Source organism: Pseudonaja textilis, chromosome 15, assembly GCF_049901715.1.
Source record: "Pseudonaja textilis isolate UNSWEBS1 chromosome 15, rPseTex1.2, whole genome shotgun sequence".
Taxonomy (NCBI): Eukaryota; Metazoa; Chordata; class Lepidosauria; order Squamata; family Elapidae; genus Pseudonaja; species Pseudonaja textilis.
This window is the reverse complement of record NC_142004.1, coordinates 721288-744134: the sequence shown is the minus strand read 5'-3', so window position 1 is coordinate 744134 and position 22847 is coordinate 721288. Positions and strand designations below refer to the sequence as shown.

At 48.6% G+C, this 22847-nt stretch overlaps 1 protein-coding gene across 4 annotated transcripts; it reads right to left on the bottom strand.

Annotated features, from left to right (window-relative positions):
• Positions 1–7059: 7059 nt before the first annotated feature.
• CMKLR1 (chemerin chemokine-like receptor 1) lies at positions 7060–21220 on the bottom strand. Of its 4 annotated transcripts, none has more exons than XM_087912984.1 (4): positions 20832–21220; positions 14403–14506; positions 11247–11317; positions 7060–9711 (listed from the first exon to the last, which is right to left on the bottom strand). In XM_087912984.1, exon 4 carries the CDS (start codon positions 9706–9708, stop codon positions 8632–8634), a length of 1077 nt encoding a protein of 358 aa, XP_087769110.1. In that variant the 5' UTR covers positions 9709–9711; positions 11247–11317; positions 14403–14506; positions 20832–21220; the 3' UTR covers positions 7060–8631. The 4 variants fall into 4 exon arrangements, with proteins under 4 accessions (XP_087769110.1, XP_087769111.1, XP_087769112.1 ...); XM_087912985.1 differs by having other exon boundaries at positions 20852–21198; XM_087912986.1 differs by lacking the exon at positions 20832–21220 and having other exon boundaries at positions 11247–11300; positions 14387–14508.
• Positions 21221–22847: the final 1627 nt, after the last annotated feature.

Genomic DNA, 22847 nt, shown 5'->3' with positions numbered 1-22847 from the left:
ATCGTGAGGGATGAGAAAGGAGCTGGAGAAGGCGAAGGGCAGCCTTGTGAGAAAGCCTAACGGTCTGGCCAACGTCCACAATAGCCACGCGGCCCGTTGCGACATTTCTCTGCAGCTCCCGCTCGTTTGCGGGCTGTCGTTTTGTCTTTCCCTGCTGGGCACCCCTGATGTGCGTTGTGCGGATGCTTCTCCTTTGGCCAAGAGTCTGCTTGCCGAGCGAGGCGCCCCTGCCCATCCGCGCCCATCAGCGCTGAGCAGAACGGGAGGGCGGCTTCCGCCCAGCGGCAGCTGGAACATCACCAGGGCTGGATGTGGTCTTGCAGGACGGTGGGTGGGCAAAGGAGGGGCTGGGATGCTTCCTATCAGAAAGGGGCCCCTCCCTCCTTTCCTGCGCGGTCCCTCCCTTCCCGCTTACGCTGACCGTGGTGCTGAATGCGAAATGAGCAGCTCCCGCTGGGAGTTTTCACAGGTGCTCCCCCTGCCAGGGCTTCTGCTCAGCAACCCCCCGATATCAAAGGCATTTTGATCCGATCATTTTGAGGAGGGGCTGCTGCTGGTGATGGGGTGCAGATCTCTTCCACCCCGGGTGGCCTCTCCTTCTTCCAGTGGGAGGTCTGGGACGTTCTCTCACGGCCCTTTCCGCGTGTGGATGCAACAGCTGATGTGGAAAAAGGGGGAGTTTACCATCACAACTTCTTGGGAAATGCAAGCAAGACCAAGAATGTAATTGCAGAAGTTCTTAAGACATCCTGCACGCATGCTTGGATGTCCAGGGTAGGCAGAGAAATAGGAAAATTAGCTGACCAAAGGCTGTTGGGGGGGAGTGAGAGGAGAAGGAGAGGAGGAGAAGGGGGGAGAGAGGGAGAGAGGGAGGGAGGGAGGGAGGGAGGAAAAAAATAATATTGTCTCCACTGTTGCAAAGTTATGAGAGTCCAGACTCACTAAGAAACAACTGCAGCCTTCAAGGTGAGACTTTCCAGTCTCCATCTTAAATTCGTTTCCTGCTTTCATCCCAATTGTGCTCTCACATCATATAGTTGGGTCATGCCAAGGCTGAGCAAAACCAAAAGGCTAAAATGTGTGAAAGTTGTGATTCGGTTTTGCCGTCCCCTTGTTGTGTAAACGAAGCTCGCTTGGCTAGACTGTGACTCCGGATATGGTGCAAATCCCTCCAAATTGATTAATTCAGAAGCGTCGGATTTCGCCATCAGAGGGACTTATCGCTGGATTACGCCAGATCAGGCGAATTCAAAATAGGCAGATAAGAGAGCTAGGGAAACAAATCTTCTATCGGTCTGCCCGTCTCTCCTTTTTCAGCCCTCCGGCTCATGAGGCCGATGTTTTCCTGCCACTTTGCAGATCTGCTGAGCTACGCAAAACCCTCGAGAAATGCCCTAGAACAGCGAGAAATGCCCGTCGTGCAAAACCCAGCTCCGTTTGCAGATTAGGAGAATCCACCCCATTTCCCACTGTGTGGAGGGCGACCCCCAAGGCAGGAATGAAGAGGGCTGTTTATTCCAGAGAATCGCACCCAGCTCCCTGACCCCATTCAAAGACGGAGGGGGCCCCCCTTTTGTCTCTAACCTTCCTTAGGATTTTGCTTTGCTTGGCATCCCACCGGCTTATTAATTTTGAGGTGCCACCCCGCCCCCGGGAGGACTAGACAACGGCTGGTTGGTTATACCTAGTGGTTGCTATAGCAACCCTGCCTTCCCATTCAAACCCAGGCTGGTGTTCCCTGTAAAATTTAAAAATACTTTGGACGGGTGGCTGTTTCAGCAGACCGAGAGAAAAGATTCAGAACAGAAACAGGTGAACGTGGGGCCTGAAAAATGAGGAGATGTTCCCTTTTGCACAGATAAAAATGGACACACACACGCACACACACACACACACACACTGAACTCCAAGCCCTTTAGATCCCCTCCTGGGTGGAGACCAAGACTGAAGGTCCCAGAGGCATCCAGTGAAGGAATTCATTGGTTTCTAAGTTGGCTCCCAATGAAATATTGAGTTACTCTAGGAAATAATTTCCTAAGATACCCGAAAGAGGAGAGAGAGAGAGAGAGAGAGAATTAAGAGTGAAGTCCTTCAGATCTGTCATGCTGTCTCGGTGGCAAACTGAGTGATCCTGTTTCCCTTCCTTCCGAGGACAGCATTAAAACCTGGGTTTTTTATGCCTCCTGGGGGGTTTTCAGTTCTTCAGTTCTCCCATCATCTCAATATTGAACTAAATCGTTATATGTCCGAGCAAAGCTTTGTACCCCGGGAATAAAACAAAAGCCCACGGATTCCCAAAGCGTGAGCTCCATCACTGATCCACAATCTGGACAGGACTGCAGAATATTTTCCAACAACGACGCCCATTGTCTTGAAGGGAATGGTCTGCTTAAAGGAAGAAAGTTAACCATCTTATTGGTCAGTGGGGAATTCTTGGAGGCCCCTCAGGCCATGTTTAGATCTACCCACTTTCCTTCTTGCTTCAAGTTTTTATTGTCTTCAAGACTTTGTGCAGACCCAAGCATGACTTTAAAACCAGACTGAAGAGATGGATTCCTTGTTCTTGTTATTCTAAATTTATTGTGTTTATTCGTTTACCTTGAAGAAGCCTCAGGACTCCCCAAACTTTTCCAATGGAACTCTCTAGAGAATAAAACTACTGAATGTTTGCATCTGCACTTGGAAAACGGTTGCCTTAGCTGGGGAAACACAATCCATATGGAAAACAATTCGTTGTGACTACGTTTTCACAAATAAGAGTGCACACTTTTGCTGAAAGACCAGCACACCATAGCACACCTGTTATAAGGAAGAAGGAGGCAGAATACGAAGAAAATTCCTCCAGCGGAGAAGTCAGGCCATTGCAATTAACAGGAGCAGAAAAACAGGGACGCGTCTCTCGGCTGAACATCACAAATGTCAGTTTTAATTCAGATGATTTGGGAGAAGGTGCTTAACAATATAATCCACTCGTATGTTAATAAAAGCAACAACATGCCTAGGAAGATGAGAGAGAGTAAGTCTTCCACGCCATGACATTCATCCCTCCACAAAAGAAACATGTTTGTTTATCACTTTTACACTTTTTCCATAAAGTTTATGGTCCACCATCTGCCAGAACATGGGGAGCTGGGATTGGAATGGGGATCCGTCCAAGCAACGTGGCACCCAGGAAGAAAACAAATATGTCTTCCTTTTGTTTTGCTCCCATCATTTCTCAAACAAAAGGGGGGGATTTATGGAAATAACATGCCGCACAGCTTTGTTTCCATAGCCTGACAGCTAAACTGGGGGGGAGGGGGGGGAGAGAACAAAACACCACCCCATAATAATGGAAAGCAAGGCAGGCTAAACCCAAATGTTACGGGTGTCACTCAGAGGAATCTCTTCCAATGTTTACACGAACGTGCGATTGGAACCAGCCCAGATGTCTGAAAGGATGCAGAGAAGGAGTGTAACTGTGCAGTGAGGATTCATCGGCACCCATCACCTCCTGAACATGGAAAGGGAGAGAGGCAGGCGAGGGAGAGGAAGGCTCTGGGTGATTCCAAGAAGGCAACTGAAGCAGAAGGAAGGAAAACGGAATAAGAAGGCCCGTCTCTGGATCCCTGTAACAAGCGTGAAACCAGAAAACTATCCACCAGAGAGTGTTCTTTTCCTTTCTTTTCCTTCTTTCCTTCCTTTCCTCCCTCCCTCCTTCCTTCCTCCCTCCCTTCCCCATCTCCTTCCTTCCTTTTCTCCCTCCCTCCTTCCTTCCTCCCTCCCTCCCTTCCTTCCTTCCTTCCTTCCTTCCTCCCTCCCTCCCTCCTTCCTTCCTCCCTCCCTCCCTTCCCCATCTCCTTCCTTCCTTCCTTCCTTCCTTCCTTCCTTCCTTCCTTCCTTCCTCCCTTCCTTCCTTCCTTCCTCCCTCCCTCCTCCTCCCTCCCTCCTTCCTCCCTCCCTCCCTCCCTCCCTCCCTTCCTTCCTTCCTTCAGTTCACTTATCTCCCTCTGTTGTCGTGTCAGCCGGCTGCGTTCGCCCTCTGATACGATCAAGCAAATATGCAGTTATGCTTATTTCAGAGAGAATTATTAATGACACAGACAAGATTGCTCTCTGGTTTTGGAGCAATTTACATCTTGCTCAGCCTCAGGCGCACCGAGGACAACATTCCCATCTCAGCGTGATGGCATTTCAAGAGCTGCTCTTCCACATGCTCAAAGGGACATATATTTTTTTCCCCCTCCCCTGCTTGGTGCCACCAGAAGACGTGGCCCAGTGTCACAAAAAGGAGGGCGGAAACGGATCCTGGAATCAAAGGGGTTTTCAGTGGTGCTCACACCTTAAAGTTGGACAGATTGAGAAACACTGAGCTGATGGAGGAGAAGAAACTAAACCAGGCGAAGGGATGAGAAGTAGAAGGAAGAGGTGATGGACGAGGTCAGGAGCCTCCAACCTTGGCCACTTGAAGGCTGGCTGAGGAATTCTGGGAGTTGAAGTCCACAAAGTCTTCTCTTTGCCAGGTTTGGAGGCCCCTGAGTTAAGTGACTGGGTACAGACGAGCACCCATAAAACGAACAGACGTCCTTTTTGGCCTGAAAAATGATACAGGTGAAAATCAGAGAGCCTACAGTGATGTAAGTTGTTATCTAAAGATTGAGTCAGATCTGTTTTATATTTTTAATAAAAAAAAAACTTTGGAGATAACAGCACTGAATATTAGATCTGCCTTTCTTTGCACACATGATAAAGTATGCCAAAGCCAGCCATAAATCACCCCTAATACCTGTTAAAATTTGACGTGGAATTCCAGAAAACCTAAACAGATTCTGAACCAATTACTTCACAGGTCTGGAAAGCCAGCTCTGTCCTGTTAAAAAAAAAAGTGGCTAAAGCAAACCAGGGTTTAGCAGAACGTGTGAATGTTGGTGCTTCCATCTCTAGCTTGTGAAAAGCACCAGCTGCTTCCTCCAGGACACCCTTATTTATATGGGAAAAGGGTTGGTACCACATTAAACAGGCAAACAAACTGGAAGGATGGAAGTCAAATATTTGCTTTCACCAAGTGTGCTTTACGTTGGTGGTTTAACCCAAGAGTTGTGCACCACTCATCAATCCAGGAAAGCTGTTTGCAGAGATCATGGCTTTCTGGAGAGGATGAGCTGGAGAAATAAACAAGAGATGACAATGGACCTTCTGCAGCAACTGAAGGCAATATGCACCTTTCTCTTTGGAAGACACATCTTGGCCCACGTGGCCACGACAGGTGGGATTGTGACTCTAGAGCCCCTTCCCAGGGTCTCAAGCAGAGGCCGTTCCAGGCAGTTGCCCCACATTCTGTTCGCGAGGCTGGGCTGAGGACTTTCCTTAGAGCTAGGGGGGATATGACTTCATTGGGCCGAGTCCTCTTGCAATTGGGCAGCTGAGTCCCAGGATCTTTGTATGAGCCGCAGGATCAGGTTGGAGGTCAACAAGAGCGCTTGGCAGCCCTCAAAGTCACTGCCTGCCCAGGAATTGGCTTACAGTTCCCAGAAATCCTAAACAGGCTTCCAAAGTCTTTTTTTCTCTGCCTTTGGTGTCTTACGGTCCTCAGCAAGGATGTTTCTCCAAGCCCCTTCTTGACTTCAGTGGAGAGGACCTGTTCTGGAAGGTCTTCTTTGTAGAATTGCAACTCGGGGTTTGTGAAAGACACTTTAAATTGGCTGCGCTGTTTATTTTCTCGTTAAGGGATGGTCAGGTTTCCCTCCAACTGAAGCTATCCTGGTGCCTCCAGGAACTCAGGCCTGTATTTTCTTGGGAACCGTTTGCAAATGATGTTCCATTCCTCGCTTCTGAGATGTTTTGGGGGGCTTCTCAATCTAGGCTACATCTTAGAATTCTCTGGACTCCCCCGTTTCCCAAGTCCTAATCAACGCTGAACCTGCTTAGCCTCTGAGCCTACAAAAAGGTAAGTCCCTTGTTTCTTTCTTACAAAGATTCTGGGTTTAGAAGGCTTTTAAAACATATATCCAGACTGCTGAATTTTATTTTTGTATTGGATATTACACACATATAGCATGAAGACAAAGGAAATGTAGAAATGTTTTTTGTAAACGCCCTTCTTTTGGCAAGTTGGCCTGTCATATGGTTAGACCAAGGTGTGTCTGTGTGTGTGTGTGTGTGTGTGTGTATATTTGGATTGCAACTGCCAGATCAGTTTGTTATATCCTGGTGCTAAACAAACAGATTGAAAAGGGAAATCTTTTCAGCCCTCAAATTAAGTCTCGGGAATGGACAATGTTCACAGACCTTCTGTGCTCACATTTTCCGTGACTTAGCTTGATTTTGGTTTCTTACTTTTTAAAATTTCTGCTGGATAATTTAGACCTTCGTATTCTCAGAAGTTCACAATATGAATGCTAATCTTCAATCTCTCTAATGTCTAGTCTGTCTTTAGACACAACGTCCCTTTCATTTCCAAAATCTGCAGAAGCCAAATGCTTCTGAAATTCACCCCTCTCCAAAGCATCCATTTTAAAAAAAGTTTTTTTTTTTAATCTACCTAAAGGTGCATGCCTTTGTGGAAATAAGTACGAAAATACATTATTCGAGACCGGAGCCTTCGTCTTAAGGCAGAGCTTCCCTTGGCCTCACCCAACGCTTGTTGGTCTGCTTCTGAAAGGAATTTTCCCTTGATCATCTATCTCCCTCACAAATTTGCCCTCTTTGGGTAACACTTGAATTAATTAGATGAAAATGTGCAAAACACTTTGCAGATGAAAAACACAGAGGCGCTAAAGGCCGTTGTTTATTGGTGATGTTTTTAGCAGCCCCTCCAGAGCCGAGAAGAAGATCATGGAAAACTTCATAGTTAAGGTTCTTAGAAGAGACCAGCACCAGATTGCGCTGAGGTATTTATTCAGGGGTGTCCAGTCTTGGCAAACTTTAAGACTGCTGGGCTTCGACTCCCAGAATTCCCCAGCCACCTGACCTATTAATACTTTCCCCTCCAAATATTCCTTCACTCAAACCATCGCACAAAAATGTGTCTCTTTATTTAATATACGCCCCACTTTGCAACACAAATGCTACAGGATATCACTGCTTGGAATTTATTTTTTTCATTTAAAAAAGGTGGACTTTACAAAATTGCTTATGAAAAAAACAACAACAGTGCGTATCTTTAGAAATACCAAGTTAAAAAAAACCCCAACTTATCTTAAATACAGATATACTTGTTAGGAATCTTACATACAACACCTACTGGTACATACTTTTTCATTTGTAGAAAACCTGAGACGACAGATTGATGTTCAACACACGTCGTATTGCTGGGACTTGAATGACGGACTCTCATCCTTTAAGATTCACCAGCTGGAAAAAATGTTTGCATGTCCAGGAACTATTTCTTTCATGCAAGAGATTGTTCCCGGTGTATCAAATTTCCACAACTTCCTTTTTAATTCTGGTTGTATCTGGGGAGACTGCCAGGAGTTAGAGATCCTTGTTGATCTACTCCAGGGTGGAGACGTTGTTCTGCCTGACCCTTCGGGGGGGAAAGAAGGATTCAGAAAGAGAGCTTCCATAGCCCAGGTCTTTCCAGATACAATCCGAAGCGGTTTTGTTAGATCTGGGATAAGGAAAACCAACTGATCAAGTTATAAATCCAGGGTTGGATTCTAGCTCAGCGCCTCAGATTTAGGTCTATTCATCAGCGAAAAGAAAAAGAGCGGAAAATGAATTATTTCCCAAATTAACTGGGCATGAAATTGAATAGATGGGATGCACCACCCGCCTCTTAGAGCAAAGATTTATTCGTGGACTATGAAATCTCAGGGAAAAGTCAACAAGAGAGAGAAAGTTGCTGGACAGAACTGTATGAAATGATGATTCTCCGAAGAGTGATTTATAGTATGGAAAGAAGGTTTTTTATTTTATTTTACCAGAATTAAATTCTCCACTGGGAAACTTGACGATTGCAGGAAATGAATCTCTTGCATGTCTGCTCACCTGGAAGGTGACAGAATGAGAAATCACACCTGGATTTGCACAGGTACAAAGGATTAGGAAACACACACACACACACACACATACCCATCTGTTTCAGAGTCCTGTCTAAAACAAATTCACCCTAAATTTCCAAAGGTGCTTTTTAAGGAGGCAATTCCCCGCCATCCTGTCAGAACTGAAGAAGCTTCTTGGATGAGAAGTGAAATGTCTTCAAAGAAAAACCAAGAAAGTCCAGTTTCCTCCTGAAAAAAGCACCTTGGGGACAACCAGGACCTGGAGGACTGAGAATCTCTACAAACCCTAAACTTCCCAATTCTCAGATCAGAGAGGGGGGGTCCATTTCCCCCAGAGCTCAAAATATGCTTATTGCGAAGAACTTGTAGGATGCAGTGAAGACTTTACAGGCTGAAGTTCAACCATCAAGCCTTCCTTTGTCGTGAAGTTTGTTTCTGTGGTTAGGGTCAGGTGTTTATGCCATAACCTGCAAAATGCTGTGATAAGAATAAACAAGAGTGTACTTATAACCACCATTGGCTTAGATTCACCAAGCCAGTATCAAGTCCTTCCTGAAACCACCGGAATAATCCAAGAAGGCAACCATCAGGAGCTTTGGATCATTGCTGGAAACCAGGATCTACTGTAATCCACGTTGGGTTCCAAAGCTCAGAGTAAAATGGATTCTTTTTCAGTCATTGAACTGGCTTTGGTGACGCTCTTGCGTGAGAATGAGTGGACCGAATTGATTGTGTCCTCGGTCAGGGCATTCGCCAGCCTGGACAGGATGGTTACCTTAAACTTCCTGAAATCTTGGCCCATGAAGACGTACAGGATCGGGTTCATGCAGCTGTTGGAAGCGGCGATGGCGGTGACAAGGGGCAACCCAATTTCAAAGACTGTTTCTGGAACTGAGCGATGGTCAGTTTCCAGGAGGTGGAGGGTATGGTATGGACACCAACACAAGAAGAAGGTGGTGATAATGGTGACAATGATTCTCAACGGCTTCTTGGACTTGGTGAGGCGGTTCTTTTTCAGGCGAAAAATTATGGTAATGTAACATACTGTGATAATGATCACTGGTAAGATAAACCCCATCAGGAAGCGAAAGGTGGTTACCATTTTGTGTTTCTGGGTGCCAAGGCCAGAGTCATTTCGAGAACTAGACAAGGAGAAGTTGTAGAAACAAAGGATGCGGTTGTGGAAGGTTGTGGTGTCTCGGAAAACAATGGAAGGGGAGCTCATTAGAAAACCGAAAACCCAAATGACGACGCAGACCACCCAGGCAATTGTCGGGGTCCAATGCTTTTGAGATTGGACTGGGAAGATCACCAAAACGCAGCGGTGAAAGCTGATGATGGTCAGCAGAAACACACTGGTGTACATGTTGAGGTTGAGAAGCAAATTGTTGACTTTGCACATGTCTCTGCCAAAAACCCAGTGGAAACCCATGGCGGTGTAGGCGATGTTCAGGGGCAGGAAGACGTTGAAGAGGAAGTCAGCAGCTGCCAGGTTGAGGAACCAGATGGTGGTGACTGTCTTCTTCATCTTGAAGATAATGGCGATGACCAAACCGTTGCCCAATAGACCCAGGAGGCAGGTGATGCTGTAGATGAGAGCGGTGACCACTTGAACAATGGTCAGAGGCTCTATTGAGGTTTCTTTTCTGTATGTGTCTCTGACAGGAATGAGGTCTTCGAAAATATCATAGTCTAAGTAATCCGTAGTGTTCTCGAATTCTCCCATGATCTGTTGGAACACAGGTAAGTCAAAAAATTGACATGATGCCAAGGTAGCTCTACAGCACAGTTAGGAAACACAGAAGAGTGAGGGCTGATAGGACAAGCCAGTGAGAGCTAGCCTCATCTAAGGCTGCCTGTAATGGCTGAGTAACAACTGAGTAAACACAAAGAATTATTGTTGCAAGTCAAAACTAATTGATATGGATGGATGGAGAGGGACATAGACTAATCTCTACACAACTTCTTCCTTGGATGACCCCAATCCTACCCGGTGACGCCAATTCCAATGAACGGAAGGAGGAGGCTGAATACGGCATTCTCCAAAATAAATGAGCATCCTGCCTTGAAAAATGTCCCAGAACCCCTTGCAGGAGAGACAAGACAGATCACACATCTAGTGGTGGAACATCAGTCCGGTCCCTCTGTTAGATCAAACTGTATCAAAGCATCGGTAGACTTTGTCTAGCTGGCATTTTAAAAAGAAGGAAAAATCCTTTGGCAAGCAGAGCACAGTGGTGTCAGTTCTTTAATATGTAATAAATAGAGGGCTAGCATGTTTTTCGCGTGAAAGTAAAACCCTGGTGAGCTTTGAAATTTTAATAGTATCACTTGCAATACTCAAAACTGTTCTCAAAGACAATACAAATGGGAGTGGGAAACTTTGATGGGTTAAGACAATGTTTCTTAACCTTGGCCACTTTAAGACACGTGGGCTTCAGCTGCCAGAATCCCCCAGCCAGAGTTGAAGTCCACATGGGTTAAATCTCATCTAAGAATGCAACTCAAAAGCATTTTGTTTCATCAGCACTGCTCTTCACCTTGGAGATCCTGCTGAGTGGAACCAAGTGAGAAATGTTCAGCTGGAGCTTAAAAGGCAGACCAAGGATTTCCAAGCAGACAAAAACATTAATATTTCATGGGCAGGTTTTACATCTGGGGGCCAGGAAACAGATGGGCGGTGGGCTTCTGCCAGCAAGACGAGGCCTCAGAAGACCCAGATGAACTGTCTTTCCAAAGCTGTGGGCAAGCTGAGCTAGGATTCCAGACCCGAGGTTCCTTCCTTGGCCACCTCAATAATCATAGGAGGAAGCCAAGCGAGAAGGAATGGCAAGCCTTGGTTCAGCTGGATTAAAATACAGAATAACAGAGTTTGGAAAGGATCTTGAGCGCCCAACTCCCTGGTCAGGCAAGAGACCCTGTGCCGTTCTGGACAAAAGGTCCGATCTCATTAAGAACCTCCAGCGACGGAGCTCCCATCACTCCCAGAGGCAAATTATTCCAGTGATTGATAGTTCTGAAGGTCAGGAAACGTCTCCTTAATTCTAGGTTGGATCTCTGATAAGCTTCCATGCTTGGGAAGGGGCCCCCCAAGGACCCACTGCAAAATCTCACACACACACACACACACACACACCAGCCAGGTACAATAATACCCGCACAGGTTTCGTTTCCCCAAATGATGTCCCCAGCCAGAGCAGGCCAGGCGCAGGAGCCAAGAAAAAGCGGCATTCAGACAGGCCCTTGTGACCTGAGTCTTCTTACCGTCAACAAGCGAGGCTCAACGCAGGAATACGGAGGAAGATCAGCCGAGTCGGCCTTATTGGGAACTTTTCCTGCCAAGGGTACAAAACAAACAATGACACCCGGCGGAACGAAGAATATCAGCCGAGGACGAGGCGAGCAATGCTCCTGTTCAATGAGCCATTCGAGGCGAGGGCTGGGTTTAAGCTGCTTTGCAGCTGCTTTCTTTTTGGAAAGAGGAAACCCTCTCGGGGAAGTTGGTGGCTGTTTTGCTTTCCCTCCTGGTCCTGGTGGGTGGGAGGGAGGGGAGGGAGGGAGGGAGGCGGGCAGCAGTTTGGGTGGCTCTGCATTGGCAGAATCAGAGACTCTGCCATCCTGGGTGGAGCCAGCAGTGCCCGTTATCCATAAAGGATAAGCTCTCTCTTTGGGTGGGAGGAGGAGGTGAGGGGGGGTGTGGTTCTCTCTCAAGGAGGAGAAAAGCTTGGGGGGACCCTACAAAATGAAGGTCCTGCGTTGGGCAGAGCTCGGAGCCCCGCCTTTTCGTAAGGACAAACATGGATTCCCTCCAGAAAATGACGGCCTGCTGGCTTTTCAACCACCCCCGCCCCCCCCTTTCCTTAATTCAACTGAGTCGGTAGAATGTTCAATGGGTCAGTGGAACGACTTGCCCCCAGAAGTTGTGACCCTGCTCCAACACTGGGGGTTTCTAAGAAGAGATGGGAGAGCCATTTGTCTGGAATCATATAGGGTCTCCTGCCTGAACAGGGGGCTGGACTAGAAGACCTCCAAGGTCCCTTCCAACTCTGTTGTCTTTTTAGAAATGTAAGGATCTTTTTTCAAGAAGACCAGGGCGACGTCCGTGGGTTGTTCGGGGTCTTCATTCCTACTTCCTAACCCAGTCCAAGGGCCCCTTCTTCTCCTGGTGCAGTTCTTCACCACTAATTAAGGTGACCCATTTGAGGAGCAAAACTCCCCAGTGGCTCCACCTAATTCGCTCTTTATTCCCTCAGGGACCTTCCTTGGCTGGCCGCAGAGAGATTCCTGGCCCTCCGGAAAGCTTCACTCAGGAGGGAAAGGGGGTTTTATGAAGAAATGCTCCAGAGAAGCCGGTCAAATCAGAACTCCACCTCTCTCTGGAAGGCCACCACGGACTCTTTGGGGAGGGAATGGATTTAATCTACGAGTGACGGGCTGGAGGTTGTGGCCCAAGGCATCAACACCTCAGAGGCACGGCAAGGATTTTGTATCCTCCTGACCAAAAGGCTATGGATAATACTGCTCAGTGAGGGGGATTTTCTCCCCTGTATCCCTGGAGTAGCCCTCCTACTCTGGTGGTTACCTCAAGGAGCAGGATAGGTGTGAAGGGAAGGACTCTGCCAAGAAGGTGATAGGATGCATGTCCGAATGTAACCTATTAGGTCAGACTGATTGGGTAAATACTTTGGGGCAATGACTCCGAATAAATGGAACCATGTCCTGGCCACCCAATAGACTTTCCATCTCCTGGGACCAACAACACGCCCTGGCGTTTCCCTTCAAGCTAATGAATGACCCTCCGCTGCTTTTGACCTCAGAATTGACATCTCCACATCCGGGATTCGATTCGATTTGATTCGATTAACAGAGTTGGAAGGGACTTTGTAGGTGATCTAGTCTAACCTCCCCCAAGCAGGAGAGCCTACGCCATTTCTGACAGTCTCTTCTTGAATTCTTGGATTTCTGAGGATGGAGCAGAACTTCTCAGAAGCTGGAAGGGGGCTGAGGAGAACCCCAACCAGGACTTCAGAAAAAGCGCCAAAGCTTCTAGGCACGTCCTTCTTGGGCTGCTGGGACCCATTCTTCAGAATGCCCAACGGCCCATGAGGCACTGCTGGAGAGGCCCTTGGGGTGAAGCGGGGTGGCTCTACTTCTGATGGGAACATTCAGAGTCTTGTTCCTCAACTTGGGTGGGCTCCCAGCAGCCTCACCCAACTTTGCAAAGAGGTTCTGCAAAGCAGTTGCACGCAAGCAACTCAGCACTTTGTCATCTCAAAACCCAAACAGGATGTCCCAATTTAGAAGCCTCCTGACTCAGGCCCTGACCGCCAACACAGGCAGCCACCTCCCCAGCAGACCCCCCGGCCCCCCCAAAAAATGATAGGACTCTCTTTCCCCTAGTTTTCTTTTCTATCTCTGCCCCCCCCAAGGACAGGCCCCTTGCAGCGCTGTGTTGTTCCTGGCAGGTTCCTGGGGCACCCGAATTGTTGCTTTCTGGGCAGGCGATAAGGATGCCTGTAGAACTGTCTGCTCAGCTTTCGTGCGCACAACCTCGAGGCTATCAGGTGTTTGGAAACACAGCCGCAAGACGAGAAGGAAAACAAACAGATGGAACAAGGCCACACAAACCGCAGAATGAAGGCGGCCTTCTCCGTTCCCCCCTCCACTGATGATCTGGCTAAAGAATTCCTGCCTCCACCAGGACAGACCTTGGCCTGGTTTAGCCAGGGCGCCCACCTTCTCCCTCTGCATTTTTTCCAGAATGGGTAGAAGATCCTGGCATTCCGGCCCACAGACCCACCGCCCCAAATGGGTGCAGGCATTCCAAGTCAGGGCTGCATTTTTAACAGGACTTGAGCCTTGCCATGCCTGAGTGGGCAGCTAATACCTGTCCCTTCCGATGCAAACCACCAGAGGTTTCTGCAGAGCAGAGTCAAAAAAGTCAAGAGAATTGTGGCCACCGCATTACGATCCAAGTTCCACCTCTTTTCCAGGTGCGTCCCAGAGAATGGATCCTAGGCCGTGTTTGGCTTCTGCAGGGAGATCAACTGGTTTCACCAGGGGCCCCTGGACCGACCAGGACAGAAGGGGAAGGTGGTTGAGCTTCCAATTTGGTGACCCATCACACCAGTTTGGCTGCATGAGACCTAAGCCGGGTGTGCTGAGTTTGCCAAGTGTCTCCCACGCCCTCCCACCCAACCACAAACTGGGTTGCAGCCGGTTTTAACTCTAGCGGCTCTGTCCCTTGGGAGGGATTGGGGGAGAACTCATTCTCCCTCTCGGACAAATGGGGTCGGAGGTCGTTGGCTCTCTCTGCTCGCCAACTTCCTTGCTACTCTAACTTGCCCCAGGAGGTGAGGGGGTGCCTGTCATCCCACAAACCCACCCAACCAGCACGGAGGGACTCCCGGAGCTCCTCACCTTATGACGAGACGGTGGTCGTACTTTGCTGATGGGGAAACGTCCCTCTCAGAAGAAGTTTTGGCTCAAGAAAAATCGTCAAGACCAGCGATCTGGATGCTAACCTGCATAAATGCAAGGGAAAGAAGAAGCAATGTGCCAAGAAAGGAAGAGAAGGTGGAGCAAGTGTGATAAGAAATGAGTAAGTCCCTTATCATTCTTGACTTCCTGTATTTGTCATTTCTGGTGCAATCCCACCAACTTCACCTTCTGCCATCTCATGGTCCCAGCCACAAGGTAGGATTTGGCCCTGGTCTCGAGCAAAGGTGGCCACTCGTTTTGAGGACCCAATGTCCGCCTCTTCCTTGAGACCATGCCCATTTAGCTTAGTTTCCTTTATCGTCATTGCACCTCGTACAACAAAATCAAACACCATCTTCAGTGCACATCACAACCATGAAAATAAACACGAACACACATCCTTCACCCTTCACACATTGAACCGGAAACCCCGACACCACACCAACACTGCACTACACAACAGAATTCAACAGAGCTCCTGCCCTGGGATAGAAGCTGTTTTTCAGCCGATTTGTCCTAGTTTTTATTATTCTGTACCCCCTGCCAGATGGTAATAGTTCTTTAAAAATGGTTTTTTCTTGGTCTGTTTCCTTAGAGAGGATCCCTGCTCACTCAAGGTGACCAAGGGCTGTTGGATGAACTTCCAGAGTTGGAGACTCCAAAATGCCTGAAGTTGTCCAGAGGCCAGAAGAAGAAGGATAAGCCAGGACCCTCACTTAAAAGACTCGGCCTCTCCTTCTTCTTCCACTTCTGCTCCACTGGGTTAGTGGAGGAGCCTCTTCTTCAGCCTCTCTTAGCAGTCTACCTTGAAGGTATGGACTCTGCTTCTCAGCATCCACCGAGGCTCCCTCTCCATGCTTGCTGACATACAGTCCTTCCCAAGCATTTAGTCTACATCAAGACAACCATCTCTTTCGGCCAGCTGGAGTTCCAACTTCCACCCACGAGTGAAACTGGAGCCCAACTGGGAAAGACAAGCATGTGAAGCCCTTTTTGGAGTCAGCCCAGAAGCCTGAAATACAGAAGCAGTGAAACTGAAGAGGGGGATAGTCTGAAGGCGATTCCTTCAGGATCGGAGAGAATAACTCAATTTACGTGACGCGATCCCCTGGCTCAGGGCAAGCCTCTTTCAGGGCACGCTGGGTGCTCCGATCGGAGAGAAATGGTGCTGCCCTCTGAAAGCATGTTCAGATCCTCCCGCAAGGCTCTCTTGGCACTTGTTGAGCCCGGATACCAGCTGGAAAAAAGGCAGGGAGTTGAAATGTTGTTTCACGCACTGGCCCAGATAAACAGCCGCCCAGGCGTGGCTTTTCACAGTCAGGGACACCGATGGGGAGAAATTTTCCCAGGCTCTCTGTGGCTTTGATCTAAGGAAGCTCCCCCGCTTATCTCTAGCCCTGCTTGCATTGCAAACAGGCTTAAGCCCTTCCCCCTCTTTGACCCTTCTGGGTTTGGCTGCTTCCCCGGGGACGAGGGGAAGAAGAAAGCTTAGCAGGAGACCAAGCTGGGGCCAGGGAAACCAGGGTAGAACGTGCCCTCAACTGTCCCAAGGAAATTCATTCGCTCAGGCTTCCCTGGGGCAAGGGGTTCCCGGGCACCCTGTAGAAGGTCTCCGGAGAGCCTTGAAGCTGGATCAGGCCAAGGGCACCGCTCAGCAAGCAGATGGTCCGAAGCCACCTGAGAGGAAGATGAAGGTGGTGCTGTTCTTGAAGAAACACCTCCTTCAATTCCAGAGGGATCAAAGGCCACCTTGGATCAGCAGTCACTGACGCCACCACATCCCACCCCATTAAAAAAAAGAAAGAAACCACCTAGATTGTGCCTGTGCATTGATTTATGTGTCCATGTGTCTACTGAGAAGTTCAGGTTGGAGGACAGAAGGCGCTATTATCCAAGCTGCAGGTTTGGGCTCCTGAAGCCACCAAGGAACCCAGGACCCTTGGCTGGAGATCGCAACCCTGGAGCTGAACCAGAAACCGGTGGGCCCACCCAGCAGCTGTCCGTGAAGATGGCCAAAAAATGCAGAACTAACCAAGCGATCTGTTGAGAAGCTGCTCCCAACTAATCCTACGTCGTTTCTTCCCGGCCCTCCGTTCCAAATCAAGGATTGCAGACATTTTATTGCAATCGCTCGCTAGACACGCTTTGAGCAGCCTTTGACCAGGGAGGCTTTGGGCCTTTTCACCCAACGTTTCCTCCCTCTGGGACTGCAGGTTGGACCTGGGATTCACAGCCTGTAAAGTTCCTTCGCTTGGTTTGGTTGGTGGGGTTAATTGCCCGGCCTTTTGTGGGTGGAGAGGAAAGAAGCGGATTTTGCCATGGGGGGGTTTGAGCTCCAGAGCCGGCCTCGGCCTCCACCGCCATTCTAAGAAAACCAACCCATGGTGGGAATCAGCTCGCCAGGGGCTGGATGAGCAGAGTGTAAATGTTCCCATCCCCACCACCACTTGACCACAAAACGTCACCCATCTCAGCAACCGCTTCCTTTTTTCAGTCTTCTTTCACCCACGGGGGAACCGTATGCTGAGTCAGCAAAACCGTCATGCAATTTATTTTTCTTTTGGCACGTTATTCAGACAACGCTTAAGCCAACATATATCTGCCTTTGGGTTCAGAGGGGTCTCCAAGTGGGGAGCAGCGAAAAATGTCGCATAAATGGTTGCAAGCTGGTTTTAAAAAAAATCTAAAAGCCCACGAAGCCTCTCTCTGGACTGGCCCACTTCCCAAGGGAGCCCGTTGCCTTCATGGGCCAAGAGAGGAGGCCCTCGGACTGGGGGTTCCAACAAGGTCATTTTTAAGAGGGCAAATGCCGCAGACCGTAATATTCAACGTATTAATCTTGATTTGACCCAATGAGATTGCTTATCTCAATCCCAGACCAAGGGGGTTTTCTCACAGGACATAAAACCAGCCGAAGCTTAAATCTGACCATGATGCTGGACTTTTGGACTGCAGAAATCCTGGTTGGCTTGGCTCCGTTTGGTTTGGTATCTCCTCCAATATTCCAGGGCTAGGGAGACCCCAAAAGGCATCTTTTCCAGGGTGTACAGCCACACATTCCTCTCCCTCAGAGGCTCCCCAAAATCTAAACCGAGACGTTTGGAGAGGATATCAGAAGCCCAAATGAGCCACCAGACCTTCCTTGGCCCTTCAGGCCCCTGGAGAAGGTGCCGCCTCCTCTCTGGCCGGGCTGCCTGGTGACTTTCTTCCCAAGGGAACAGCTGGAGGTGGCCGGTGCGTTTTCAACTCTCGTGATCTCGCCCTTCGTGTGTGTCTAACGCCCCCGGTATCTTTGGGCTGAAATCTGAGCACAGCCTGTTCACGTTCACTCTGGAAATTCTTTATTTCGGCCGTGCCAAAGCCATGGTGAAAACTCACCCCAAGGAACCTGTAAGAGGAGACGCGGAGCAGATGTCCGTTTAATGACATCAGCAGAGAGAACAAAAATCACAGTCTCAGCCGGCTTGCTCAAATCTTGGCACTTCCCTTTGCTTAATCCATTGCAAAAAAATTTTTTTTAAAAAAAAATCCACTTCTGCAGAGGAATTTCCCTACCACTCTTCTCTTTTTCATTGTGCTGACCATCCATATTCAGCTGGGAGGAATGTGAGGCAATCCAGAGAGCTGTTTATAAAACCAGTTATTGTCATCTGGAAAACACCAATGTCCAGATCGATATTTCACTAGCTCTGCTGCCCTTTGCCCTCAATTCTGACCAGGGTCCGGCCCATTGCAGCTAACCCAGCACTGTGGTTTGAGGATTACTTTTGTGGTTCCATTGTGACTTTCTTTTAATCCGTCGTGGTTAAGCGGTGATTTGAGCAATGCGTGTGAACTTAATCACTGGTCCCTCTTGGCCTTCCTTCCTTATCTTCGCCAGATAAATTCCTGAAATGCTCCCATCACGACCTGAGGCTGCTGAAAAAGCTGTCACTACAAAGTGTTGCATTAGCAGTGTTGTGACTATGTCAAACGGGGCATGTGGGATTGTTTGCAGTCTTTTTCATGGGCTGCAAATCCCTGAAGCCAAGGTGAAAAGAAGAAAATCCATTTTGCTGCAGAATCATTTGCTGTTTGGCCAGGGGTGAGCACAGAAGCCGAAGGAACTTCTGACTTTGCCAAATCAGCAAGCTTCCTAAGCAATTATTTCCCTTGAGTTATTTCACCTTTATTGCGTGTGTGTGTGTGCGTGTGTGTGTGTCTAGTACACTGCTGTAGGAAAGGAGATTAAGACTGATGAGCAGGAAGGAAATGTTGAGCATTTGTTTGTCCTTAGCCATAAAACGGATCCTTTCCAATCTGAAGATACACAGCAACCTTCTGTCGTGTTGCCCACAATGAATTAATGAAAGGATGTGTGCTTTCTCGGTGCTAAATTGGTTTCACTCCATTATTGTTGGTGGCGGGCAGAGTTCATAGAGCTCTCGGAACCGGTTGCGTAACAGCAGAAGACTCTGCGAATCATGGCTGGCTTGAAACATGGCTTATCTTCTGGGTTATTGTGCTAATCTGGCTAGTCTGAGGTTCCAGAACCTGTGCAAATCTCCAAGGTGGTTTAGTTACGCGTCTTGTGGCAGTTCAGCCAGTACCTCTGTGAATGGAGATATCAGCATCCTCACGACCTTCCATTTTCCATTCAACAGCCATTCAAGTCTGGTTTTCAAAACTCTGGTTTGGAACAGGTCAGCTGAAATGACAGGCCAGATTTCTCCTCCAGGTGGAATGAGGAATGATGGTTCCTGGTCCATGAATAAACCATGATTTCCCAAAACAAGACAAAACAGGCCCCTTTCACCCTGCCTGAAGGAGAGATGACAAACGTGTCCAATTCTCAAGTCCACCAGGAGTGAAATTTTCCCAGGTTCAGCCAAAACCTGCCACTACCAACTCACCCACTAAAGGGGGGCCAAGCAACCAATTGTAAAACTACTCTAACAAGCTAGATTTTTTTTTTTTGAAAACTTAAGCAGAGTATCTTGCTGTTATTTTGAGATGGGAGTTTTTCTCTTCACAGAACATCTTTAGCGGGGCCAGGGGTGGGTTAACATGCTATGCAAACAACTTAACCTAATTTGTTAACCTGCAAATTCTCTGTTTATCCTGTATCCTAAGAACAGGAGTAAGAATGTTAATGCAGCATTAAATCTGTCTTGTTTGTTCCTGAAAGAGACCCAAACAAGCTTCACGGTTCCTTTTTGTTTCTAACACACGAGAGGCAGACAACAGACAGGAATTCACCCAAGTTTTTCCATCTATAGATCTTTCAGACCCCATTAAGACACCGTTGATAGTCTAACATCAACATCTGTTTGGGCAGAAATTTGACCAGAATGTGAAGCCAATTTGGAATCCTTGGAGGAGTTAAGCATGGCCACACCCACCATCATCTCTCATGGCTGACCAGGACGCCTGTCCTTGCAAAAGAGAGAATCCATCTCCTCCACTGACTTGGTCAGAGAAGAGATCGGAACAAAATCACCGAAGGGGCAAGAAGCAGGTGATAAAACAAGGTACTGGTCAAGCAGTGTCCTCCAGGGTCGCACTACCTCAAGGTTACTTGGCCTCAACTGGACCCAAATCCTCCTAATTTGACCTATCTGGGAGTCCTCAAAAGAGAAGCCGGCAGCCGCCTTCGCCAAGGAGAAACTCGGAGGGTCGTTTTCTTTGTCATTGCCATCATATCTGATGGAGATTCTCAGCCGTGTTTGGGGCCGGGGGGAAGAAGGGCTACTATTTCCATATACTTAAATATTTAAAGCTCGGTTGGTTGGTTTAATTGCATTGCTGGTTTAATTCGACTTTGGACTCCCTCTCTCCCCCCTGCTGTGCTGCTCCCTAGGCGAGAAAAGAGGGAACGGCTGCACAGTAAATATACCAGTGGAAGCTTTTCGGTGGTGCCTCCATCCCTTTCATAGACTTCTTGCCCAACTGTTTCACAACCATCCTGAACTTTCAAAGAGGAGAAAAATGTGCTTACGCGGCTACTGTCTCAGGGTTTAATTCTGGGAAAGGAGAAAAAGAGGAACCAGGGATCCAGGTTCAGGGTTGAGATGTTCAGAGATGGTCTACTGGAGGTCAAGCAGCTTGTCTACAACCCAGGAAATTGTCCTCCCTAGCACGATCCTCCTCTAGGAGATATAACACGTATTCAAAGATTAAGAAGAATTGTTGTAGCTATTCTAAGGATGCTCAACTCGTAAGGAGGCCAAACACCCGCTGACCATTGTTAGCCTTGCAAAAGAGCAGGAAGCTCAAATTTTGCAGGCTGCCACTCACATTTTGTCTCACAGTTCAGGTTCTGCAAGTCTAGTTATAAAATCTGACCGATGCAAAATAGGTGCTTTTTTTCCCCCCTGAGAGGAGAAATACCTTTGGCTCAGTCAAGTCACCTTTCTGCTTCTTCCGCTTCACCAAAAGCCCTTTTCATTCCCTTCAGAAGGAGAAACAGCGCCAAATTCCTCCAGCTGCCTGCAGCGTTTCAGTCTGGGGCAGGTTTGCAGGTTCTCGCCACGAACTCAGCAAGGGACACCATCCTTCATCGGAAGGGGCCGCCTCGCGGAATGGAAAGACCACTAGACCTCCTGGAAGGGCAGAGGGACCACGAGGCAGGTTCTTCAAGAGACAAAAGAGGCCCTCGGAGCATCTGCGCCGCAGCAGCGTGAAAAGAGGTGAGGAGGAGAAGCTGAAGAAGGAAACAAGCCGTCCCAGGCAGGCGTTCACCACCACGTTTGAGCAGGAATTTCTTCACTCTGCTCCGCAGCTGGAAGAGGAGAGGGTGTGGCCGTCTCGTCCTCCTCCGCCAGCCAAGGCTGAAGGGCTGAGCAGCCCTCGCTTCATTCCAGGCCCTTCTCTGCCAGATATTTTTTCATGCAAAAAAATTACACCCGAAGCCGCCCTAGGAAATCACAGCACCTTTGAAGATGGGGTGGGGGAGGGGCTTGGCGTCACCTGACCAGGTTTCAAAGCTGTTGGAGATCCTGCTCATTCCTCAGAAGCAGAAAAAGGGTAGCCGGAAGGAGAGTTTTGGAGGACGGGTGTCCTGGTTGAGACAGGTGTGTCTCTATCTACAGGTAGAGGACTAAAGCTGGGGTAACTTGAAGCAAGGAAGGGTCTCTAAAGTTCTTATTCCTGGAGGTTCCTGGGGGTTAAAGACTCTCTAACTGGAAGTGGGGATCTCTTCCGTAGCTCCTGTTTTCTTTTGCAAACGCTCGGCTGGGAAAGCCTGACATTTTCACCCATGGACAGCTGGAGAGGCCGGCAGCTCTTCCGTGCAAAACACATTTGCACAATGTTCTCGCCCACGCACCTCAAGGCCGGCACGTCTCTCCTCTCTCCAAGATTTCACAATCAGGTCTTCCTTTGTGGGTTGCTCTGGAATTTCACCAGGTGGCCTCCAGCCCTCACATCACTGAAGGCGATGCACATTGCTGGGTTATGGGACAGGAATGGCGGGGTTTCACCTGATCGGAGCAGCGCTATTCATTTAGAGTTCACCGAAGTTGGCAATTTTAAGACCTGTGCATTTCAGCTCCCAGGATTCCCCAGCCAGCGCTGCTTCTGGAAGTTGGAGTCCACAAGTCTTAAAGTTGCCAACTTCGGAGCCCCTGATTTAGGTCAAAGAGCCCCTGAAGGCAGGACACTTCCATTGGCACAAAGCATCCAACTTTCTCCAAAGAAACCCAAAACAGGAAGTGCTACTCCGCAGCCCACTCAAAACCCTGAGTCACTGCACCGTCTTCTCCTCCATTGGACTCCAGGCTGTATGGCCACGTTCTGAATTTTGCAAAATCATTTCCCCATGATTGGCTGGGGAATTCTGGGAGTTGAACTCCGCCCTCTGGAAGCTGCCTGGGTTGAGAAACGTCGTCCAAAGACTCCATCAAACGACCAACCTTAAGACGCCTGTGAAAAAACCCCACCTCCACACTCACTGGGCAGTTAGGGGATCATTTCAGGTTGACCTCTGGAAGAAATTCTCCATCGGATGAAGCATTTTCATCCTCCTCCTTCTGAAGATGGTAGGCGAAGCGGTTGCCTTGGGGGCATTCCTGCCTGGGAGGGAGGCATTTGTGAATGGGCCACATGAAAGAGGGTTCAAGGCTGCTCCCTCGTCCACTTCCTAAAGACCAAACCTGGCCCAGGTGAAGCTGGAAGCTTCCTTGGTTCAGTCAAGTTCTTCTTGCAAATCCCTAAGGCAGGATGTCTTCCGGGTGACTGTTGGTGCCAAGGTAACGTCTGGGGCCTACCTGATCAAAAAGGAAAGGCTGTGAGAATTGGCTCTCCCCAGAGGAAACCTACCCAACAGACAGACAGTCCGCTCGCCAGCGTTGAGAAAGGGCCCCTGCTGATCTGAGCGAGGAAGGATGGCGGCATGGAGCCAGAAGG